Raw genomic sequence first — 25,105 nt, 5'->3', positions numbered from 1 at the left:
TCTACATGTGTAAATATTACAAATTAGAAACAATTTTTCTCTTTTTTTACTTATTTTTTTTCTCTTTCTCATTTGCCTTGAGTGTGTGCTTGTGTCTGTATTTGTGTGCATATTTTTATAATGATTTTTTTTGTTTGCTTTCTTGGCCATTTTTCCTTCAACTAACATTTTAATTTTTTTCTTTCTCATTTAATTCTCAATTCAACTCTTATCATCTATGTGCAAAAGGAGGCAATAATCTCTCCTGCAGACTTTAAAAGTGAGATCTCCTACCACAATTCATTGATGAAAATTTCTCTCAATATCTTTGTGACGATCAAAGGGCCGAACAAATAAACAATCCGGCCAAAATTCGACCACATCCTGATCCTTATGAATAAATATTTCACTTTTGTTCAAACTTATTTTCAAAAATTCTCCATTTTTTTCCCCTCGTTTTATTTTTTTTATTCTCATTAGTTTTTTTTTTGCTTCAATTTACCATAAAAATTCGCTTTTGAAAATGTCTGTCCCATTGCGATTTATTGTCTCCGATAAAATAATAAAAAAAAAACATTTTCGCATTTTTTCTGTTAGCATTTCAAGTTTAGTCAAAGTGTGTGTGTGTTTTCCATCCTTGTCACATTCAATCATACACACACTACATTAAATCACAAATGTGCTTTATTGCAAAAGATTAAATTAGAGTTGTGTGCTAAACGTTACGTTTTGCCTCTTCTTTTCCCGACTTGGGATTTATAACCCATAATCGAGTTTCTACGCAAATTAAACTGCATAATGTGATGTATTATACGTTTTCAGAGGTAATTAAAATTTAACGAACATTTGCGGATAGGAATTAACCAGAACTTCAACCATATTTATTATCAATTCAAAAGATTTTCATTTGGAGATTACTCGGTCGCTGCAGAATAAAAATTGTGCACAAAGTGGGATTTCGAATGTGAAGTTTCTTTGAGATTTATGTCATGTTTAATTAAAATTACCGGATTTTCGTGTGACGCAATAGCAAATTATGCTCTTTCGATAAGGATCTTTGATCCAATCACTTTTTCATCTTGAACACCATGTGCATTCGAATTGAAAAAGGAAAACTTTTAATGAAATTCAGAATCGGTTGGATTTTCCCAAGTAATTTCGGTTTCTTCGCAGTGGACAAATGGCATGGCGTTGGTTTTAGTTTTACAAGTCTATTGAGTGAATTATTGCTTTATTGGATGATGACTAAAAATCGACAAAGTTCATCGTGATTTTTGCTATTTTAATAAAATCTTACATCTCAACTATATTTCGTGTCCGGGAAAACATGAATTAATTTGAGAAGTGAAACCGCCGAAAAGGGGAAAAGTGACTAATTGTGCACAATTTAAAGCGTTGCCTTGTCCAATTTTCGAAATGAGTATATTTTCAGCAGTTAAATATCAAATTGTTCTTCTCGCGAAGTGATATTGCTTTGGTTTGATTTTGCAATCCATTTTTTTTTCCCGTTAAATTGTACATTTTGCACAGTGGGAAAAGCTGGTGGAAAATCCATTTCAATATGATCTTCTGTCTATTTGATGAAATAACATCACTGTGTGAATTGATTAACTGAATTGTGTTACTTCTTCACGCCTGTTTCAAATCAATCGTTAAAATTTGATAAATTTCCAAACAATACTGCTGAATAGGGCCGGGGGGAAAAAATCGGAATGAGAATCGGAAATATTTAAATCAAAAATCAAAAATCGTGGTATCCATCTAATGGATCGATCGTTTTAACATTGCCAAATGAATTTTGTTTATGCGGTAATTCAATGTTCGCTTAGCAATTCACATTTTCTTTCATATTAGCTCATCTTGTTTCTTCTATAAAAAAAATCTCAGATCTTATTTTAAGGACAAAGAGACTTTAAAAAAAAAAATTCTCAACACCAAAAAATTAAAACACATCGAATTTTTGTATGTTTCGCTTATGCTGGATTTGTTTTGTTGGCTTTGAATTGTTATCTATGCTAAGGATTTGTGTTTTTTTTAACTGAGTGAACGTTTATTTAAAGCTACCGAAAAAATGTATGTCGCTTCATTGGCTCAATGGAAAAAAAAGTGTGTAATTTGGCCTCGAATTTCAAACTGAAATGTTGCAAGCGTGAAACCTTCGGTATTTTTTTGTCTCGTTTATCTTCTCATTTTTAATTCAATGAAAATGTATTCGTTCGAGTGTCTAATTGACAGAGAAACGTTACACTTTTCGAATTGGAAACGGGTAAAAATCATTTTACCGTGGAAAACAATCAGAGAAAAAAAAATCAAACACAATTCGAAAGCTGTAACATTTTTATCCCTCAATTAAAAATGCATTGACTCAAGAGACTGTAGACGCTTGACACATTTCCAGCCGAAAAGGTTTCTTTTTTTTTGATCTGTGTGTTAAGTGGAAAACGAGCGACCAGACCCATCATTGTGTATATTGTGAATGAAAATCGAACAAAAATACGCTAAAATGATTTTTGCTGTTCGAATCGGTATACTAATGGTTTTCTAGAATTCAATTTGTCTTGCAGCCATTCCAAAGTGTTCCAATAAAAATGTGAGTCAATTTTACACAAGTAAAATTTGAATAGAATTGGTAGCAGCAACGGTGATCACTTCGCTTTCCACATAAAATAATTTAAATTAAAAACTTAAAACTCCACTGAATACGACTAAATCTCGAATTATTCCCATGTGATTCTAAAACTGACAGCTGGGGAAAAAAATAAAACAAAAAAAAAATAAACACATTTGTCTCGCTAAAAATTACAAATAAAAACTTAAAAATCAGTCATCGAATCACGACGATGAGCAAGAAAAAAAAAACTATTGAAGACAAAAAAGAAAATTCGCTTTTAAAATAATACTCTAATCATTATTTGTATCGATAATCAGCATAGTTATTATTAGGAATTCTAGGTATACATATAGCAATTAATCTCTCCTGAATTTGAACGCCACATTCATTCCAATCATATTGGAATGGCAAACAGATGCCTCTGAATAATTGAATTTCCCTTTTGCGTGTGGGTGCATGCGCTAGAGCGCACGCTCTCTCGCACTGATTTAAGTTTTTCATAAAACCCAAAAATCAAATCAATTTCATGCTGTGCTTGCGTAATTGAACCAATTTTCAGTATACAGGAAAATACAACAACATCGATTTAAAAACCAGAAAAAAAAACTCTTTTCTCTATGTGTGAGCAAAAATGTGAGAAAAATCAATCAGTTTTTTTATGTGTGTTTATTCTATATAACTTTTTTTTTGTTCTGTTGTTCGTTTCGCATGACTCATATTTTGTGTTTGTTTGTTTGTTTTTTTTCAGTTGCGTTTGTTATTTTTTTTTTGCTTTTTGTTTCGGGTTTGTGTGTGTTTTTATCTGCGTTTGTTGCATTTAATATGGATTAAATTTGTTTCGGTCGGCTTTTTTCTCCACGTTTGCAGTATTGGTGGTTCGTACGCCGCGCGATGCAAGATGCTTGCTTCTATGGACGCCGGTCGTTTGTACGGGCGGTCCGGCCAAATTAGCCAAGCCGCCGAGTATATCAGTTAGGCTGCTCAACGCTGTCAAACTTTGGAGCGCGTTTAATGCGCCGGGTTTCGTCAATAATTGGGCCAATGGAATTGCGGATGCCAAAGGATTGTTTAAGGTGTTGGTAGTGATGGTGTTGGTGGTGTTGGTGGTATTGGTGGTATTGGTTGTGGTGGATGAACATGATGATGATGAAGATGGCGATGTTGTTGATGAAGTTGTTGGATTACCACCATTTGTATTTGGAGTTGTCTGATCATTAGCTTGTAGATTTGCTTTCTGGAGTTCGACGCTGTAAGGATAGGATTTTTTTTATGGATTAGTTTTGGTGGATCGTAGGTGGAATTGAAAATCTGGTGTGCATAATGATTAACAATTTGTTTTTTTTTTGGTTTTTTTTACGAAATTGTTTTTTTTACGCTTTTATTTTCATTTGGATCAGGTTTTTTAAAGCTATTGTTAGTGAGTGGGATTCATTGGATTTTTGTTTTGTGGGTAAATTTGATTGTCATGGAAATGTGTGTTTGAGCAGAAAATGTTCTTTTTGCCACATTTTTCTTCTTCTTACTTTGCGAAAGCCGAACTGCGAAACAGAAACCAAATCCATAGGTATGCTTCGTTATGAATGTATACTTTTGTGATTGGCTTGTCCCGCAGCGGATTGTCGTTAAGCAGGCACAAACAAATCTCCAGCGTACATTTCGACAATATCATTGAAAGACTTAGTTTCTGTGTCAAATCCAGCGTTCAGTTATGGGGAATTTTACTGGGTTCGATCAAAAAAAATTTTTTTCTCTTGTTGTTATTGTTCAAAGGAATTAATTGGTTGGACTAATCGATTTACTCATTACGGGGATAAGGCGATTCACATAGATTTACTCTCCTTCTCTCTCCAAAGAGTACGAAAAGACAGTTTTTTTTTTTTTTTTTTAGCAAAGTACTCACGAGCGCTTAATCTAAAGAAATGCTACAAGCTTGGAGAAAATTGTCAGTTAAGTCAGGTACAGAGATACTTATGATTTTCAGTCAAAATATGGGATGAAATGACTTAAAATAATGGAAAATAGGAGCCAGCAAATGGGACGGCACATGCTGTGGCTGCCAACAGACTAAAAATGTAATCGATAGAAGAAAGGGGGAGGAGGGAAACAATTGTTTTGGTAGAAAGTCAAAATCTCGAAAAGCAATGCAGAAGATGTTGTCAATATCGATTGATGGTGCAGCGATAAAACGAGCCGCAAATTGAATGTCGTCCAACAACGAAAGGAAAGAAAGGGAATGTCGCTAGGATTAAGAATTTATCTGGCGGTCTTTTTTTCTCATCAGGTTATTTTTACATCTCCGTTGCAAATCTCGAATAATTTTTTTTAAAAAAATAGGGAAAGAAGTAACCGAAAAAATAGAAAGAATGTTTCAATAATAAATTATTGGGAAGGTGAATTAAATAAAAAAAGAGAATCATCATTTTTTGTCCTCTCTTCTTCTGTTGAAAGATGAAGATAGGATTAAACTTGGATTGATCATTATTTTCTCAGGTTCATCGATGACACAAGAAAAAAAATACACAAATTCAATATCGATGTGTTGTTCAGTTCACCAAAACGAGTTTTTCGCTACAATGAGTGGCCTTTTTTTTCATTCATTTTGTATGAAAATAAGTAGCTAATTCATCAAATGGCACAGAACAGAAAAGGATGTAAAACAGTATGAAAAATAAAAGAAGTTAAGAAGAGCAAGACAGTGGGCAGAGAGACCTTGAATACAGTGGATAAAAATGCAAATGAACTTGGTATATCCCTGGTTCCGTCTGACATTCGCCTTTTTGATTCCAGCAAAAAGGTATCCCTTTGTCATAAATTCAATTTGTTCATTTTTGTTGTTTTCTTGTCATTCCTTATGTTTAAGCATAGGTTTACCATAATATCCCATAAATATCACAAATATTTGGTTCAGATTGGTTGCTTATTGTTCTTATTATAACTTTTTTTTGTTGTTGTTGTTGTTTAGTTTAGAGTCAATTATTATTATTATTATTTGAAAAATGTAAGAGAGAAAAAAAAGAAGAGAAAAATTATGAAAAATCAAACAAATGATGCACATACCTCATGTTAATCAAGTATTGGGCCACAGCCACCGAGTCTGGATTGCCGCTGATTGTAATTGTTCGATCGGTGTTGCCTCCTTCGCGCTCTTCACAGTTCGAAATGCGAATCATGGCACCGGAGATTTGGCGAATTTCAGCGATTTTGGTACCACCTTTGCCAATGATACAACCAATTAAATCATTCGGCACAGTCATTTCGTGTTGTTGTCGATTTGTTTGCTGTTGATTGCGATTCTGATTGCTTGTACGTAATTGAGAGCCGGCCAATGCAGCCAATGCTAGATTTTTTTTTTTAATTTTAGAAATAGAAAAGAAAACACACACACGCACACAGATGCGCACGGGCGGATGGGAAACGACATAATTAAAAAATAATTCAAACATTGAACGCTCTTTTGTTTTTGGCATTACGAAAACGAGAGCAAAAAGAAGGAAAAGAAATATGATGTGACCATGATGAGTTTGAATGGCGAGTGATTGTGTAAAAATCACATCAGATCACCATTAAAATCAAGATGGGTGTTTCATTCGAATAACGAAGGTACGTTTGGGTAACTTACCAGTTGGATTCAATCCGCCAGTATTCGAGGGTGCCATTCCAGCCAATCCCAATGCTGCCAAACCGGCCAGTGGGTTCTTAGTCAAACCGCTCATCTGCTCACACACAGACACACAATTCATGATTAAAGTAAACAAATGAAATGAAACGAAAAAAAAGAGAACACAAAATTCAGATTAGATCGATATCCATCATACCGTAATCAAATGGAAAAATCATTCGAGATATTCTGTAAGTAGCATACAGTGGCAAAGTGACAGGACATTACATGTTGGAAAGGTTGTTATGTTATGTTTTGTTGTTGATGTTTTTGTTGCTGTTGATTAGTCAACATAATAACTAACTAACTAAGTTGTAAATGTTATATACAAGGATGCCAATCGTTTCAATTACAAAATCAAAATCTAAATTGTGAAAACCAAACAATCGTGTACAAGAATAAAACATCGACCAAACGAAATAAAAGAAGGGAAAAAAGCAGAACACGTCAGGGTTTGATGTCGAAACTCGACAGATTTATAATACTTCGGAAATGAAGTAAATGTGTGGTTGTGAGGACAAAAAAAAAGAGAGAGAAAAAAAACGAGTCACCGATTCTACGTCATCATCTGCAGTTTTCAAATGGTGCTGCCCACAAATCCGACTACAAACGAAATCTCATGTCAAATGATCTTCTCTCTAATTTTAGAGATTTTTTGATGCGACGGACGACGACTCATTCATTTCGGTTGCATTATTTCTGTTGTCGTTGCGCCAATTAGTCAAAGTAACGTCCAATTTTTTTCGTTTGTTTGTTTGTTTCTATTCAATTCACTTGAACTAAAATTAACATATACATCGCAATTTTGTGCAGCGTTCGCAACGCAAATCTGTTTCTCGTCATGCAACCAAGAAAGAGATTTTGTATTCTTCCCATTCCATTTGTGTGAGTCTACAATGATGACGATCGACTACGGAAATCAGAACATTGTTGTTGTCGACGTTGTTGTGTTGTTTCTTTTTCTGAGTATCAAGCTGCAGCTTCAAGTTTTTTTTGTTTGTGTCTTTTGGTTTCAACTGGTTTTGTTCACCGATACACCGTTTCACATTCTGATTTCGTTTGCAATCCAATTTGGCTAGATAAAATACCTAAACATAACACAAAAATGAAATGAAATTCGAATTGTACAAGCGTAATAACGAGAGAAAAACAAATGGTTCATTTTTTCTCTCTGGTATTTCGTGTGTGTGTGTGATGCTTTTATAAAACAAACCAAACATTTGGAAAACGCCATCAATATAAACTAACACACAACATAAATATTTAATGGTGACTAATAGTGTGATGGTCAAATTAATTTTAAATGGTGCAACGTGTACTAAAAATCGCATTAGAAAAACACGACGCTTCCCAACCGAAATATGACGAAAGCAAAATTGCACAAATCGAATATAAATAAATAAATCAATTTTGAAAACACGAAATACATTGCACACGACCACGACGACGACGACGACGACGACGACGACGACAAAAGTATGAACAGCACAAAAAAAAAACGATTTCGAATTTAATTAGCGAAAATAGTTAATTACATTAATACAAAACGCAAACACTCTCACACATTGGACGCATTAAATGAATATGGTTTTTGGAGTGAAAAATAAAATTGGTGAGGAACAAAAGTGATTTCCTATATAAATTGGGCGAGAGAGAGAGAGATACAGATAGAGTGTGTGTGTGTGAGAGAGATGTATAGAGATTGGGGCGGGTGACGGGGGCTAGGCAATTTCAAACATGTTGATTTCAATGTTCAATACGATCAAATGAAACGCAACTCAATAAAAAAAACAAACGAACGAACGAACGAACCAACGAAAAATTAGAGAATATTGACAAAATTGCATGTTAATATACAGTTTAAATTAATTTGGATCAGGTTGGAGGCTGGAGGTTGAAACTTAATTGTGAAATATGATTTGATTTTGAAGGCAGGCAGGCAGGCAGGGATTCAGGAATGGAGAGCAGAACCGTATATCCTAGTATGATTGTATCGATTCAACATTTCTGTTGACAATGTTGTTTTTTTCTTCTTTGGTAAATGAGCGGTCAACAAAGCAACGTAGAGATAAATCGAAAGAGAGAGTGAGAAGAGAGTAACAAACAGGAATAGAGAGAGAGAGAGAGAGAGAGAGAGAGAGAGAGAGAGAGAGAGAGAGAGAGAGAGAGAGAGAGAGAGAAAAAGTGATATACTGAACAAGATGGAAGTTTTTTGAGAGAAAAAAAAAGTGTGAAAAAGATATTGGATTCGAAAATGTCCAAGTGGAAAACAGCGTCTACGGTTTCAGTTTGGAATCGATTGGTTGTTGAAACTGATTTTATTTTTATGATTGTTGTTGTCGTTGCTATGTTGTTATCATTTACTGAAATGGATTCGATTTAGAGGTAATAAACAGAACAATTGAGTGGTTGTGAAGTATGTGATGTGTGGCTTCTTTTTTTCTGCTTTTTTATGTAATTTTTTTTTATTTTTCTTGTTGTTGCTCAGTTTCGTTTAGAAAAAAAAAAAGTAAACGAAATGCATTTGGTTGGCTTTGGCTTTGGCATTGGCTTTTTTGTAGTTGTTTTAGAATGGAAAATCTTCTGGAGGAAAAGTGGTGTTGGTGATTTAAATAGGGAGGGCAGCACCAATCAAAACGAATATCAACTCACATCGGGTATTTGCTGCAGATGATGTGGCGGCATTGCAGCCGACAAATGTGTTCCTTTTAGAAGTGGGTCTGCTAAACCTGAGATTCCTGCATGAAGACCACCGGCCAACGCAAGTGGAAATACCGTACAGGTCTGTGCGTGTTTTGTTTTTTTTTCGTGTGTTTTTTTTTCGGTAAAATAGTTTTTTCATTTTTGAATGAACGAACGAGCGCGTACATGTCATGTGTTTCGGGCCAGTTTGTTTGATTATAAAGTGTGTGTTTGTGTGTGTGTGTTTTTGTCATTCACAAAATATGTAAAAAAGAAATAAAGAACGAGGCAAACAAAACAAAATTTAATTTAGTCAGTTGTTCCATCAAAAAAAATTTCAGCTAAAAGAATTTTTTTGGTTTTTAAATTAAAAAAAAAAATGTTCTTGGGTAATTTCTTTTCATAATAAATTTGGGTTTAAATTCAATTGCTGAAGCAAATTTAGGTGAAACAAAATGAAAAATTAACGAAAATTACAATGAGAAATAGAAGTATATTCTGTTGTCGGTGTATTGTTTTTTGGTTAATTGACGAAATTGCAATCGATATTAGAGCAGAGAGAGTTACTCCGAGGAGGAGGAATGGTGAGGAGGTGAATGAGGAGGAGGAGAGCGCTGAGGAGGTTCCTCCTCCTCACATGAGGAGGATATGAAAATTACCAAAATTTAGGCATATAAATTTATTTTAAACACTTCTATTGATTTTGATCGTAGCTTTTCATCTCGTTGGCATTCGTTGCAAATCAATAAAAGTGTTTAAAATAAATTTATATGCCTCAATTTTGGTAATTTTTATTTCCTCCTCATGTGAGGAGGAGGAACCTCCTCAGCGTACTCCTCCTCCTCACCATTCCTCCTCCTCGGAGTTACACTCCCTGTATTAGAGTTATAAAAAGTAGAAGTAAAGTTTGAGGAAGACAACTAATGACATAAGAATTATTATATATTGAAAGAAAAAAAATATAGAAAGGTAATCAATCTTAGAGAGCTTAGGCCATTCAAAGAATGGTTGAGAGAATAAAACAAAACATATTATTGAATGAAGAAACAAGAGTAAATATTTGTAAGAGCTTAAATACGTAATCGACATAATATTTATGGAATTCGAGCAATGACTTTTCGGTTGTCGTTCTCCATTTTTTCTTTCCCCTCATATTTCTACCTCCGGCGATATTGATGTTATTATGGAGACACAGCACAGCACACATTCAACATTTCACCGATATTTTCGAAATTTCATTGAATATGATGTTATCGATTTTTTCAGCTTTTTTTCTTCTTCTTCTTCTTCTTGTGATATCGCATGCAAATCCCAGACAATTTGTTATCAACATCCACCGTAATGAAGGAAAACAGAACATCGACATTGTTTGAGTTTGTTTGTTACGTGTTGTGAATGTGTGAAATTATGCGAAGGAGTGCGTCTGAATCAGAAATGTACTTGACAAAATGGTATCTGCACAGACTTCTTCGAATGTGTTTGTTTGTGTTACTTCGTGTGGGTGTCGGGTGTGTGTGTGTGTGTGTCAACAACACAAGAGACTGATTTGATGACTTTTTGGTGATGTGCATATGTGCGTGAATTAAGAAAAAAACAAGTGATCAAAAATGACACGATGAACGTTTTGTGTATGTGTGTGTATGGTGGAAGAGATAGAAATATAAGGTATACCAAGAGCGTAGTAGAGAAATAGATACAGAGTGATCAAAAGATAGAGAGAAAATGTGGAACAAAAGTTGTGACATAGAAATATCGATTATAACAGAGAAGGACATAACAGAAAAATCACGTTCTAATTCCGTTCATATGATTTGTATATAGACTGTCAAAATGTGATTAACATTGTTATCATTCTGTTCATAGAGGTTACTTCTTCGAAAGATAGAGAAAATAAATTAGACGACAGTTTTGAAAAAAAAAAGTTGTGAAGAATTAAGAATAAGAGTAATAATAATAAATAGAGAGAATAATATATAGATAGATATTAAATAAATTGCGTGTGTTAAAAAATTGAATGGAAAAAGAAAGAAACATTGGGTGATGGGTTGTAAACCATACGAACCTCCTGTGCTGGAACATAACTTCCTTGTATTGTGTATGCTTGTCCATTGGCTAATAGAACGGGTGTATTGATCTGTGGCTTTGGTCGATATGGGATTGTAGCACCTTTTGGTGGCGACTGTAATAACAATGGGCCGAAACATAGAGAAAGAGATAAAAAAAAGAAAGAAAAAAAAAAGAAATAAAAAACGATTTTATTCATTTATTCGTTGGAAAAAGTGTTAAATTAAATTGGAAACAATTTCCATTTCTTATTCGAATTTATTGCACTTTATCATTGCAAGCGTAAACTTTATGCAGGCAACAAAGATTTTGTACAGGGTTTTTCATTTCCTACGCTCTTCCTCACTACTCCACCATAATTCATTCGCAAACAAGTGTAACGAAGACAATTCACAACTGCGTGGATAATTTAATGATCTCATAAAAGGTTTTAAATATCTTCAAATGAATATGCTGTTGGTTTGATGTTGTGCCCCGTGTTGTGGTTGCGTGGCAAAATGGCAACAAGAAAACAGCAACAACTAAAAATTTACTTGGAAAACTTCAACTCAATTTCCATGACGATGCATCGTGTGCAGTGTTCCTGTGTTTTTTTTCTTCTTCTCTTCTGTGTCATCTCTTTTTCGTTGTTCTCTCTCTCTCTCTCTCTCTCTCTCTCTCTCTCTCTTTCTTCTCTTTTTCTGCTTCGAATCTGTACAAATTAAATTATTCCATAACATTACAAAACACACAACTTTTCCTCTTTCAACTCTTTTAGAGTATTTTTTCACGTTTACACTTTCGCTGCCATAGCTTAAGCCGTTTGACTTCGGAATTGTGTTATATTAAGCAAAAGTAAATTTTCCTCATTTTTTTCCTTCGCCATTTTGTGTGTATGCGTGTGTGTGTGTGTGTGTGTCTGTGCATTCACAAAGTTTTTGCATTTATTTTGCATTTTTTTTCTTCGTTCTCTTTATTCACTTCCCCCATTGTTGGCCCCCTTTTTCAATGACAGAGGGAAAAAGTTTAATGAAACTTTGCGTTTGCCTTTCGCTCCGATCTTGGCTCGTTTCCATCATACACGGCATTCATAGTTTGATAATATACTGTGAACACAACGAACGAACGAGTGAGCGAGCGAGCTATAGCTAGAATAAAATTCAACAAACAAAAATATGATGAACTTTTTTTCTTGTTACACTTGTGATTTTTTTGTTCAGACTTTTTCTCGGCCGTTAGTCAGCATTATTTTCGCACTAGTCGACTATTTTTCCCCCCCTCTCTCTCTCTCTCTCTCTCTCTCTCTCTTTCTCTCTCTCGTTCTTCATCTCTTAACATCATTATTGTAGTATGTTCACTTGTACACTGCAAACACGTTTTTGTCCACCTAGCCTCATTCACTCAATTTATACTGGTGAGCTGTCATAAACAGTCGTCGAAATCAATAGATTGTTTATCAGCTCAATCGTAATTATAGGCCAATATATAATAAGCTCAATGACCCAATAATTTCAAAATTGATGTCCACACAAAATAAGTCATCCATTTTTGTTCGTTGAACGAATGAACAATGGAACGAACCGAAGGAAATAAAAACACCGAATTCCAAACTGAAAGAAAAACAAGAAAAAGAAAAATGGTGGCAATTTGAAAATTACCTCAAGCATGACACAGCATATGTGAAAGATGCACTGTGTAATTTGTTCAGCAGTTCCAGTCAGTTTCACCTCACGTTCAGTTGAATTTGGCAACATATCACTTGCAACTTGAATCGAACAGCCGGTACTCTCTCTGATTTCCTTTATTTTTGAACCTCCTTTACCTAAAGTGACATCCAAGTGTAGCGGCAACACAATGAAAACGATTTAGAACGAGAGTTAGAAAAAAAACATTGAGATATAATAATGTCATCAATAATGGTGTGCTTTTGTGAAGAAAAAAAAATCCGTAGTAGCTTTTAGTTTGAGTCCTTTGGAAAGTCATAAAGTTAAATTGATTGAAATCGATGAATTAAAGTTTCATGCCATTGAATCTCAATAGACTGGGAAAAATGTGCTGGATAAAAATTGTCATTCACCAGTTCATCTGGAGAAAAACAGAAGTTGATTATAACAAATGCTCCACATTCAAGCATTGTTATGAACAGACAACAACAGCAAAAAAAAGCCGATTGAAGTTTCAAGTGACTAGGAGCGTCCGAGAAGTCGATCATGTGCATGCCCTTGCATGTATGTAAATCAAGAACTATTGTTTTCTCCGGGGTGCATGAACAAGCTGCTTTACACATCAAGTTGAGTATTTGTTGTCGTTTTTTTTTTCAATTTTCACATCTATTGAATGGGTGCATTTTCGCAATTTTCTCTTTCTCTTCGTCGGAATGACCACCATTGAGAGTAAATACGTGCCCATTTTGTTCAATAACTGGTGTGATGGACGCATCAATAGCCAGCCCAGCATGTGGGCTGTCTACATATATCCATTGAGATGCCATACGCGACAAAAATCAATTTTAATTAAACTTTAATAATTTAATAAACAACAATCGTTGATATTGCTGTGCATCTCATCGTCTCACCCAGACGATTTTGAATGGGACCGATTCAGGAGTGGACCGTGTGTTTAATGTATCGAAAATATGCGTTGGCTTTTTCTCTTCGAGCTGTTTTTTCTTTGTTTTGTTTTTCAATTATTTGTTGCATTTTCAGTTTAATTATTATCAACAGATGCACGTGGGTGTGTGTGTGTATGTGTGTGTGTGTGTAGGGTGCTGGTGACCATACCTGCTTAAAGTTGATATTCCCATAGTGCAAATACTATCAAACTAAATGAAGCCATGTTTACAATGCGTTTTAAAATAGGACACCCTCATACCCTTTCCACCCGCCCAAATACAATGGGTTATGCCGTTTGGAATGCATCAAATATTATCGCGTAAATGTTTCAGAGCAAATTCCATCGAATGTTTCTTTTGTGTGTGTACCGAACCAAAAGTTGAACAATCAACAGGAGATCATATATGGTAGCGACCACACGCTGTTTTCGATGGAACACACATTTATTTCTATCAATTTGTTTTTATGGAATTGTGTTAAATATGTTGAAAGTTACAAAAAAAAAACATTCTTTAATTGAATGGTATCCTTTAAATTATTTGCTGCACGGTTGATGTTGAACATGGATACTCAAAATTTCAAAGGAAGTGCGTTCTATAACGGCGGCAAAGCGATCTGCATCACTTCCCAAGGAACAAAAATGTAACCTTTTTAGTAGATTTCACCATCGCGTAATGTAACGTTTTGGTCCATTTTCGTGGTAATTTCAGATATACAAACACAAAAGAAAGAATGTGAGAATGAACCGCATACAGAAAGAACATTCAAGTAGCATAGCTATGTGTACTGTTGCTCTCGTGTATTCTCTCTCTCTATGCTTCTCCGTTTCGTTCGTTTCATTCTTGTGTGTGTGTGTGTGCTGGAGCAAGAATATTTTCATAACAAATCGAAGTGTGACTGTGGCGATCAAGGTGCGGAAATAGTACGAAATTTTCAAAATGCCGCGTATTTTAGTTAGGAAAAAACTCCACTTTACATTGATTTGCTATATACCTCAGTGGCGCTAGTATCGTGAATGGGAGAAATTAACAGCTCTTCTTCCAAAACCTGGTGGCGATCGAATCCATTAGAATCGAATTGACAGCTCTTACTGTTTCTGCGTGAGGAACAATCCAGTTTTTGTGTTCTGAATTTCATAACGATGCGAAATATCTACTTTGAGTCGAATTCAAACGAGATTTTGAGTGTTCAACACATTTTTCTGGATTGTGCTGTTGTATTAGTTTTGCATTTGATTCGGTTGTGATTTTTGACTAACAGGACATTTGCACAACGACAAGAGTACAATATTCGAAGTTCAGCATTGCATTGTCAGTTTGGTGTCAGAATTCGTTGTGGCAAGTTGATTGTTGTATTGATGGTTCATTGATTGTTTCTTCAAAACAAATTTTTATTTTAGTCACGGTTTGATGGAAAGTGCAGTAATTTTGATCGATTTGTTCACCATTTTTCATTTTCATTAGATTATATTTGGTGAGCATGAAAAGGAAGCGAGCCCAGAACGGGCGACCGAGATCGGTCAAACTGTCGCTGAATTCGATTTTTTGGGATCAATATCGCGCGAATTTTGTGGCATAAGTCAACAATTGGTGCCACACAGCCACCGTCATCACCGTTTTGGCGTCATTGTTGTTTCTTTTCGAGAACAATTGAGCATTCGACGAAGATAACCACGATTTTTTCAGAGTCAATGGATACAAATTGATCGAAGAATGTTTTAAGTCGATTTTGAATGAAAACCGACACAAATTGCCGTTGGCCTTCCGCCAAATAATCGAAGCAGCAGTCCCAAACTTCCGATGGCCACAACGTGAAGGCATGGGAAACGCATTCAATGCGCTCATAAAACAATACACCACCAAGGTGAAGAACAACATCAAAACGTATAGCTACACCCGTATCAAAATGTTTTTCGTGCTGCAACGGTATGAACTCAATTTGCTTGGCCATAACATCAGCGACATCGATGTGAAAAATGCCACCAAAGCAGTTATGTTCAACAACATAGTGCCAAGTGCGAATGTGGAGCGGCTGCTGGAGCAAGCGCGTATAGTCGGAATACCAGTCGGTACGATGTTGTGTGATCTCGTTCGTGGTAGTTGGTTCCAGACGATACCGATATTCATCAACATTCAACGGCTAATGTTCAACCACCATGAAAGATACGAGCTCTTGAATGATCTCTGGCGCCGATATCATCGGGATCGTTTGCACAACGCCATGCCATCCATTGCACGCCCACCGAGAATAAAAAACTTTCGTGTGATTCCGATTCATGAGTTCAAGATGAAGCACATCCGGATCGATATTCATCTGTTCTATCAAATGGCGTGCAAATTTGGTGCCATCAAGTTGGCAAAAGGATTGTTTGGCCAGCCGGTTAACATTTCGAAAAAGGTCTACGACAGCAATCCACTTGTGTCCTGGGACAATATATATTCGAATATTCTATATCTTCTATAGAAAAAGCACGAAATTATTATATTGATAATTTTCTAAACTAAATTATTCATGGTCAATTTGCCACAAAATGTCACTTGTTCGATTACTTCAACCACACAAACAGCCGGAAAAAAGCTATATTTTGTCTGTGTTTCCTTTCATTCAATCGATAAAGCAAAAATATGTGTCATTTGCTTTTATTTTCCAATACAAAATTCATTGAGAAGATTATGTGGTATCGAAAAGATTGTGGGTGGATTCAATATTTCACGAAATTCTAATTATGTCAATCAATAACTTCTTTTCTTCCTATTTTCCAACGGAAGCACGGCACGATGAAAAAAAAATAAATAAAAGGCAACAACTATTTACCAATTAGAGATCCGCACTGGCTAGCTGGCACGATTAATCGTATGGGTACTTGAGTTTTGCCACCGGTTGTTGTATTATCATTGAACTGCGAACACCACTGCAAATATAAATGCAATTGACATTTTAAACATTTCACACAGGCAAACCGAAAACAAAACGATTTTAATCACTGATCTGTGAAGGGTTAAATAATAATAATGGGTGGCAAAAAAAACACGATCGAAACCAAAATCCAATAGAATTCTGGGCCGAAATTAAAATTAGAAATGCTATTAATTGGTTGAAACGTCAAATTAATAACAATGATTTTGATTAAATGAGAGACAGAAAAAAAACACACACAAACTGATCAATTGAATACACTACATTCCAGTGAAATGACTGCATAATTAAAATATACTTTTTTATGCGGTAATCGAAATTGTCTCTTTATTATATTTTGTATCATATATTTCGATTGCATAAAACTTTATTGCGTTTGTAATGGCTTTTTTTATAGCTTTTCCAATGAATTTAATGTGGAATATTCATTGTAACATTGTGTTCACATTACCTCTTCGAATTTTTTTGTTATCAGTGAGAATGCCTTGAAAATTGCATTTGTTGAACCGGAAACTGTAACTATTCGCTCCGGACACGATCCATCTGATATGTTAATCTTTGCGCCAGACTGAAATGAAATGAAAACATATGGCCCGTGATTAAAAGTGTATTCATTGAATGCAAACAATGTTGATCATTTTATCGATATGGAGTGTTTGGATGCATTGGATATTGATTGTTACGATTAAGACGCTTTTCGAAGGTCCTTCCAACACCGACTGACTGCACTCAACGACAATGTAAAATCCATCGAATATACTCGAAATATTGATAAATTCATACAAGTATACACATTATTGCCTGCAGTATCATCAAAGTGTGTCACTTATTGAAAATTACAAATGGTATACGACATCGATTTGATTAAATATTTATAGATGAACGTTAGCTTTCGCATTTAGAGGCGAATGTGTGCTCCTTACCATTTCCCAGACATAAAGATTCAACAATAACATTTCCAAATGAGTGTTTGCCTGTGCACCACTTAAGACACATGACACACACTCAAAGCAGACAAAAAGATAGAACGGCAACGCGAATGAGATACATACATAATATTAATTCAAGGCATGATGCAAGGAGCCATCGCGGTGTGCAGGCATTATGAGCAGCTTGAGCTGCATAAAGTATTAACGCAATTGTTATTTAAGCACAGAATTTATTAACGTGTAAATATTCAATTATGTTTACAATAACGGATAATTATACGCATTATCGTACGGAGACCGAAAACCAGTGGCTTTATGGCGGCCCATACACCACTTGCAACTGTACTACCGTTGTTATATTGCCATTACTGCCACTTTGAATTTCAGCTAAATTGTGTATACTCTTTTAGCCGAATTGCACGTTCATTCTATCGAGGGAGCGGGCAGGAGCGGGTGGGAGCGGGAGACAGAACCATTTTCTGTTGATTTTACCTGTAAGTTATTCTGTTCGATGAATAATTTAGATTCATACGAGGCAGAAATCATTCATTACGCTTGAAATGAGACACGGAAAACGCACGCGGTCGATTCGGCATATATTTGACTTTCGTGTAATTTATGCTGTAAATTGTTAATACGGTTCGTGCAACCGAAACTCAAAGTAATATTTCACATTCAGATCTTCGCTTCACTCACTCATTCTGTCTTTCTTTTTTACTTCGGCTTTGATTTTGACACAAAACTAATTCTTCGTTCGGTGCGCTCGTTACGATATCTGTTTCGTCTTTGCAGCTACTTTTCTTTTTCTTTCGCGTCTTTTCGTGTTTTTCTTCTTTGGTGCTGCTGCTTCGTCTCGCTTTTCCACACAACCGATAAACCAAATGCGTTCACACAAACACGCACACACCGAATGTAAAATCCGTTTCACGGGTAACATTGAAACTTTTCTCCTATGCTCTTGTTATGAAATAAAATGCAGCCAACTTCGAAATGAATATATAATTATAAATAGTGAATGATGTCAATTTAAATTCATGGAAACATTCATTTTTCCTTCGAAAATACATGGTTGGCGTTCAATACGTCACTTGACATAAACTTAATTGATGTTCCCGGTGACACAAATGCACACACTTTTCGGATTTTTTTTCCAATTTGGAAAGGTAGGAGGAGAAGGAGGGGGAGGTAAAGAAGCAAATAAGGAGTTGTGCTCCGTAATTGTACATATCTTCAAATGGAAAATTTAATTTTTAAGTAAAATTCATTGTCATTGTATTTTTTTCTGCGTTTGCTTCACTTCTCTTGTCGCTGATCCATTTTCATCTTTCATCCGATCGATCGTTGCGTGTGTGTGTGTGTCACAGAGATTATAATAAGTTGGCTGGTTTTTGAAAAGAAGAGAGTATTTTAAGCTCATTGATAAGTTGATTTTCAGTCGACAGCTAGTGCGTTCGCTCTGTCTCTCCTCCGACTCGCTTCATTCATTTGGCTAAATTAATCATCATGTGAATGAGAGGTGGGTGCCGGCGCCGGAATTAGACGGGCACATCATTTTTCAGACGAGAGATTACCAATCGAAATAATTTGGCGAAAATGTGGAAAATCCGTCAGGGAAAATGAGCACAAATTTGAAGACTCGTGTACAGTACCACACCAAGGAATACATCTAATTGGCTCTAAACGGTTGCAACCATTTAGAATTATTTCGAACACTTTATCGTTTTGTGTGTGTGTGTGTGTGTGTGTGAATCCACCGCCGACAACGCCACACTGAAGTCGAAGTTTCCAAATTAAAATGAATGCCGGAGGTAAAAAGTACTCGGAACAATTTGCAAAATGTGAAACCGAGAAATATTAGCCAAAGCATTCATGTGTTGAATGGTGTATGTTTATGCTCGTTGCAATAAGGAGAATTGAGTGCGAGAAAAAGAAAAAAGAAATGAACAAACTCACACTCACAACAAGCCGTATCAAAGTTTCATAGATGTACCCCATTTTGTGGGGATTGTTTTTCGATTCAATTGTTTGATTCGAATATTGTAGCCACACCACCTTGATATCATCCATCGTACGTACGTACGTACGTACGTCCATGCAATAGAATGGTACGCTTCGTTTCGGCTATTACAATATATGATTGTGGCACACGTGCAACTCCGTTGTACAAGTGTGTAATGAGAGCGAGAGTGTGGGAGAGTTTACCAATTTTCATCGAAAAGTCGACGCATTGCAATGGAATTCATTTACGGATTATTAAAACTCTGATTGTTAACAAGCATAAATAATGAATTTATTTGTGCTTTTGACTTATTGTTTGAACGGATTCGGTTTTCTGGCTGAACAGTTTTGGCGATAGAACGAGCCCGATATTAGTTGGTAACCATTCTGGTGCGTTTGCGAACGAAAAATTGTGTATAAATGTTGCTTCATTTGTCGCAATCAATATCAAACAATCAATGCGAATGATGGCAATGGCCAAAGGAGAGTGAGAATGAAAGGGAGAGCTTGTGTAAATATCATCTACGAACCGAATATGGGTGCATAGCTACAAGATTTGCAACCATTTTCAATCATTTACACAGACACACTCAACAAGCAGCCAGGAATTTCACATTTAACCGGGTAATTTATGGATGTTTATTTGTGTGCACAGTAGAGTGTTATTTGGGCATTTTCCGCAACTTTGTACAGCACAGTCACCCCCAATATGCTGCAAAACTATTTAAAATGTATTAACAATTCGACCGAAAGCCAGTGTGTATACAACATTGACAATGATTGTGTCTTGTACCATGCATTGCATACGAGACTGAACAGGGAGTGGGGCAAGTAATAAGAATTTCCATACTTGTGCTGCCAATTATAAGTGGATACACATTTTTCCCTCCCGTTCGGTTCATCTTCTTTGGAAAACTCCACAAGAATTCTCTCACATATGCACAACTTGTTATCAATAATGTTTTACAGCAAAGTATTATGGCTGCATAATATTTGTGAATGACTTAATCAGTGGCAAATATGCTAAACACATAAAATCTCAGTGCCTTTGCACATACACATACACACATATAGATGTATGTGTATATGGCTAGGTTAGAGTCATTGTGATGGAAATAAATGCTGTTGTAACATACGGGAAAATTGTAATTGTGCTTCGGCATGATCATAAATCCACAAATGACCTAATAATCTCTGGGGTTGTTTTGTTGGTAATTTGGATTTTCATGTGCGTATGCGTATGCGTGTGTTTGTTTGATTTGTTGTGGCATGCACTTCTTGTGGCAAAGAGCAATCCATGCCCTTGACTGTCACTTGGCTCCACTAATTCGGTGATCTCCTTTTATTTGCCATAAAATCCAAACCGAAAATGTTCCAAGTTTTGTTGCGTGTGTTATGTGTGTTGTGTATACGATTTTTTTTTTGTTTCGTCCTCCATATATATTCACTTTATTGGAGTAGCATATATATATTCGCAATTTTTGCGGTCACACATGTTCACGCAATTTATATGTATGCTTGTAAACTGCATCAAGTGCAATATTCCAACAGCATAAATGAATGAATATATGAGTGTGGAAGACAAATTTATGTACGCAAAAACTTTTCAATAATTTATGTTTACATGCACAACAACAATATTGTTATCGTAGAATATTTATAATATTGTTCTTTCAATGGAAGTCGAATTTCAGGATATATACGAGTTGTTTACGTGCAGGAGCAGCACGTAATGCTCAAAAGGATCAATATTCATTCGATGTGTTGAGTTGCGTTCAGTTCAGACACGATATGGCATGTGTTTGTGTGTGTGTGTGTGTGTCTGTATGTTGATATAGTGACGATGATGGAACAAGAAACGCTTCGAAATAATTCAACTTTGAAATTTTACTAATAGATTTCGATGCATGTGTGCGTGTGCACACATCCAAACCACTCCTGTATTTTCTCGGAAGGTATGTTGGCACAACAAACCAATAATAATAACAATAATAACATTGTTCCAAATCAAAACCAAAATGCAGCCGTCTTAGTCATTTCATTTAGTTAAAACAGGTTGTTTAGTTCGAGCGCAAATGTGTATTATAAACTATAAATGTAGCTGAGAGTGTCTTCTTCTTTTCCGTTATAATGGAAAAAATCATAATTTCCACACACATACACACAAACCAATTTCAACTTGGTTAGCTACTACTGCTGCTTCTACTGGTGTCGTCACCGTCACTGTTGCTGCTGGTGCACAGTTTTTACAGTAGTACAAGTTGATCAAACAAAGTTTACAACTCTTTTGCCGAACATTTTTGCCAGAGCTCAAGATGTAAGCAAATAGAATCGTGACGGGTGAAAATACACGTTCTCTTGGGCCACCGAATTCGCTTCAAGGATTTTATGAAAGTCATAATTAATGGATGAAACTGAATTACTGAATTAAATTTTGTAATTTAAGATAAAATATTAATTTTCAGCATCATCAACACCGTCATCGTCGTCGTGTGCGTGAAATGCAAGTGTGTTTGCTGTGTGTCAAAATAAAAATTAAATCGAGATTAAAAAAGTTATACTGTATGAGTTATAACCGATATTGAACTTTTGATATTGATGGTGAGCCAAAAGTGGTGCTTTTACGATAACAAATATATATGTACACACACACACACACACACACACACACACACTTTCATATAGTATAAATGAATAATTACGGACATGTGTGAATGACACATCGACTCTGTTTTTGTTGTTCCTGTTGTGGTTCTTTGTATTGTGTTTACTGGAGCTTGAGTAGAATAAAACAAAATGAAACGAGAAGAAAAAATGAAAATAAACACCGATTTCAATATTGCTTCTTGCGATGGTCATCGATTCATCATTTCAGTGTGAATCAAATCGATTATTCAATTTAAGTCGGTCATTCCATGAGTTTTTGATCGAATGGCTTGCATATTTATATTTGTTCAACTTGCCATTTCAACCATTTTTTGTTGTTATTGTTATTATTACTTGTTTCGTCTCTGACTCTCTCTCTCTCTCTCTCTCTCTCTCTCATTTCATTTTTCTGTTTTTCGCAAAAATAAACTCATGCACGTCGCACATATTATTCACAAAATCATATATATGAATAACCGAAATTTAATTGAATCAATTTCAATTAAAGCGAAAACAATGACACTTCTGAAACTGATGTCACCAATGAAAACCGACTGACTTTTGAAACCAAAATGAATGGATGTGCATTGCACATATACATAACATTCCAACACACCCACATTACATACATGAAAATAATTCTCGGGCTATAAATTGTAATGGATTCGGTCACTATTGCCAATCTGAATTCATATACTTCCATTCTCACTCTCACACTCACTCACATCCACCCGCCGTCATTGTAATCCGTCGTCAGTGTCAGTGTCGTCGTTGACCGTCCGACGGATGAATCGAGTGTTCAATTTCGCTATCTCACTCTCATTCGTCCTCATCGTCTATCGTGCATTTTGTCAGTGTGCATTCCAAATTCGAATCTAACATTCAGTGTTCAGCTAAGCTGATCAGATTTAAATATGGGGAGTTAAGTCAATTTTAATTGGAATATCCATTAGAGTTGGTTAAAATGAATGGGTAACATAATGAAACTTTAGCCGCATTCAATACGGTGAATAATGTTGAATTGAAATTGAAAAATTATCAAAATCAATCTAACTATTCGGTGACCGCAACCGATTCTGGGTGTTTCAAAGCAAATACATTATCATTTATAACCGCTCATAAATAACTCATTCGTTGGTTGTTTGTGCGCGCGTGTTTGTTTGTCTCTCTCTCTCTCTCTCTCTCGCGCGCTCCGTGTGCCCCTCTGTGTTTGTGGGTAACGCTAGATTTCTCTCTCATTGGATTTTTGCTATTATTATTCGAATCAAATTGATGATTGCATTCGGTGTATCATTTTAATTAAAATCACAATTCGCTAAGCTTTCAGACTATCTCGCATTCGTCTGATGTGCATTTGTATAATTGTTGGCTGTTCTGCTGGTAACAACCACTACCACACCACCAAAACTATGGATGCCGTTAGCCCGTTCAACACCCGCCATTGTATGGCGCTACGAAATGTGATCAGCAAAGTGATTAAATACATGTTTAAAATTAATATGACCTCCGATCCCGTTGTGCTTTATGTATGCCGTCTCATTCTTGCTGTGGCATTTGAATGAATCTATCTTGGTCGCATCGTGTCGAAGTGTACGAGCGCGCGCCCGTCTATTAATGATGAGCACTTTGGCCAATGAACTCCATCAAGAAATAATCGACGATTTGAAACCATCCTCTCATTTAAAGAAGATGCAGAAAATCTATCGATTCAATAATAAAATATCATCGACTTACCTCTTCGCGGAACCGATTAACGATTTCTCCTTTTTTACCGATAATACTTCCAACTTCCTGCAAGGTAAAAGAAGAAGAAGAATGGCGATTAGTTTAATTACGAAAATCCTGATTAATCTCATGAAATTCATTCTTGACGACACAAAAATAGAAATCGAATCAAAGCGGATTCGAAATGAATCCCCTATAATTTAATCTACTAATTCGATATAGCGATCGGCTGTGTTGCTTTCTGTCATGCCCTCTCGAGTGCAACGACGGCAATGGCAATAGTCAATTGAATGGCCAAGCAAAAGAGTCGTTACCGTCAAAGTGGTCATTGTCAACACAATTTCATCGTCTATCGGATTTAAACGTGAAACGGAACATTCTCTCTCTCTCTCACTCTCTGTATAATTACGTTGTTCCATCGCATTTGCGATCCATGCTAAAACTCTATGTTTATTCTTGATTGAAATGGCTAAAATCCACTCATGCACCACCACAACTACATTCGGTCGAGCTTGTTTAAGCTATTCACTGCGTCACTGATGACGATGACGACGACGACGACGACGACGACGACGACGACGACGACGACGACGACGCGTTCATAGCGGTACGAAAGATATAGTGGATACTGGCTTTGCCTGTAGCAACTAAATGTTATTGAACTAAACAAGTTTTTCATCCTCAATATTTCTATTTTGAGTGAGTTAAAGAATTTCAAACATTTCTTTATTCTATCGCTCATGCATATGCATGGCCATCTGTACGTCGTTCACACACTCCTATAGTCGTTGTTAGCTTGCTTCTCGTTCTGCCTCTTGCACTCTTTCCAATCATTCTTTTGTTGGCGTTCTTTTTTCTCTGTTCTTCTTCTCTCTCTCTCTCGCTCTTTCTTGCTGTCGCTGTTAAAACATTGTGCACTGTGTTTCTTTGTCTACATTTTTCCACTTCATCGGATTCATATGTATATAAATTTGTTCACATGTAGAAAAGCATACGAAGCCTTTCACTTCACCATACGTTCCACTTCACAATTTCATCTCTTTGGTTTGTGCTGATTTTTGTCAAACACGAGACAGTAAAAGAGATTGAGGGAAAGCGCAGAAAAAAAAGAACAAAACTTAAAACAACAAAATATCCTTTGTATTTGCTGCTCTTTTTTGTTGCTTTGCTTCGGTGTCTTGTTATTATTGGAAAATCGAGAAATATTTTATCACACTCGAATAAGAACGAATATCTTTATTCATCGTTGCATCGAAAATACCCCCGGGGGGGGGGGGGGGGGGGGGGGGGGGGGGGGGGGGGGGGG

General features: G+C 36.0%; 1 protein-coding gene across 13 annotated transcripts in view; it reads right to left on the bottom strand.

Annotated features, from left to right (window-relative positions):
* Positions 1-25,105, bottom strand: part of LOC129579317 (poly(rC)-binding protein 3) — a 196,375-nt gene that overhangs the window by 15,470 nt on the left and 155,800 nt on the right. For 5 of the 13 annotated variants that reach the window (XR_008689227.1, XM_055469295.1, XM_055469294.1 and 2 more), the window contains 8 exons: positions 23,809-23,865; positions 16,953-17,069; positions 16,400-16,496; positions 12,632-12,795; positions 10,993-11,109; positions 8,901-9,032; positions 6,210-6,303; positions 5,648-5,927 (listed from right to left, as the gene is read on the bottom strand). Coding sequence is in view for 12 of the 13 variants with exons in the window: in XM_055469295.1 (XP_055325270.1) it covers positions 5,648-5,927; positions 6,210-6,303; positions 8,901-9,032; positions 10,993-11,109; positions 12,632-12,795; positions 16,400-16,496; positions 16,953-17,069; positions 23,809-23,865 (1,058 nt within the window). In the remaining variant the exon portion in view is untranslated. Of the gene's footprint in view, positions 1-435; positions 3,838-5,647; positions 5,928-6,209; positions 6,304-8,900; positions 9,033-10,992; positions 11,110-12,631; positions 12,796-16,399; positions 16,497-16,952; positions 17,070-17,922; positions 18,041-23,808; positions 23,866-25,105 lie in introns of those variants that run through there. The other 8 variants (XM_055469286.1, XM_055469289.1, XM_055469288.1 and 5 more) reach the window with 4 other exon arrangements.

The sequence above is a fragment of the Sitodiplosis mosellana genome, unplaced genomic scaffold (assembly GCF_009176505.1).
Source record: "Sitodiplosis mosellana isolate CC-2019 unplaced genomic scaffold, AAFC_SMos_1.0 Smas_scaffold_6226, whole genome shotgun sequence".
Classification (NCBI taxonomy): Eukaryota; Metazoa; Arthropoda; class Insecta; order Diptera; family Cecidomyiidae; genus Sitodiplosis; species Sitodiplosis mosellana.
Note: the sequence above shows the minus strand (reverse complement) of the source record. Positions and strands in the feature narration are given on the sequence as shown.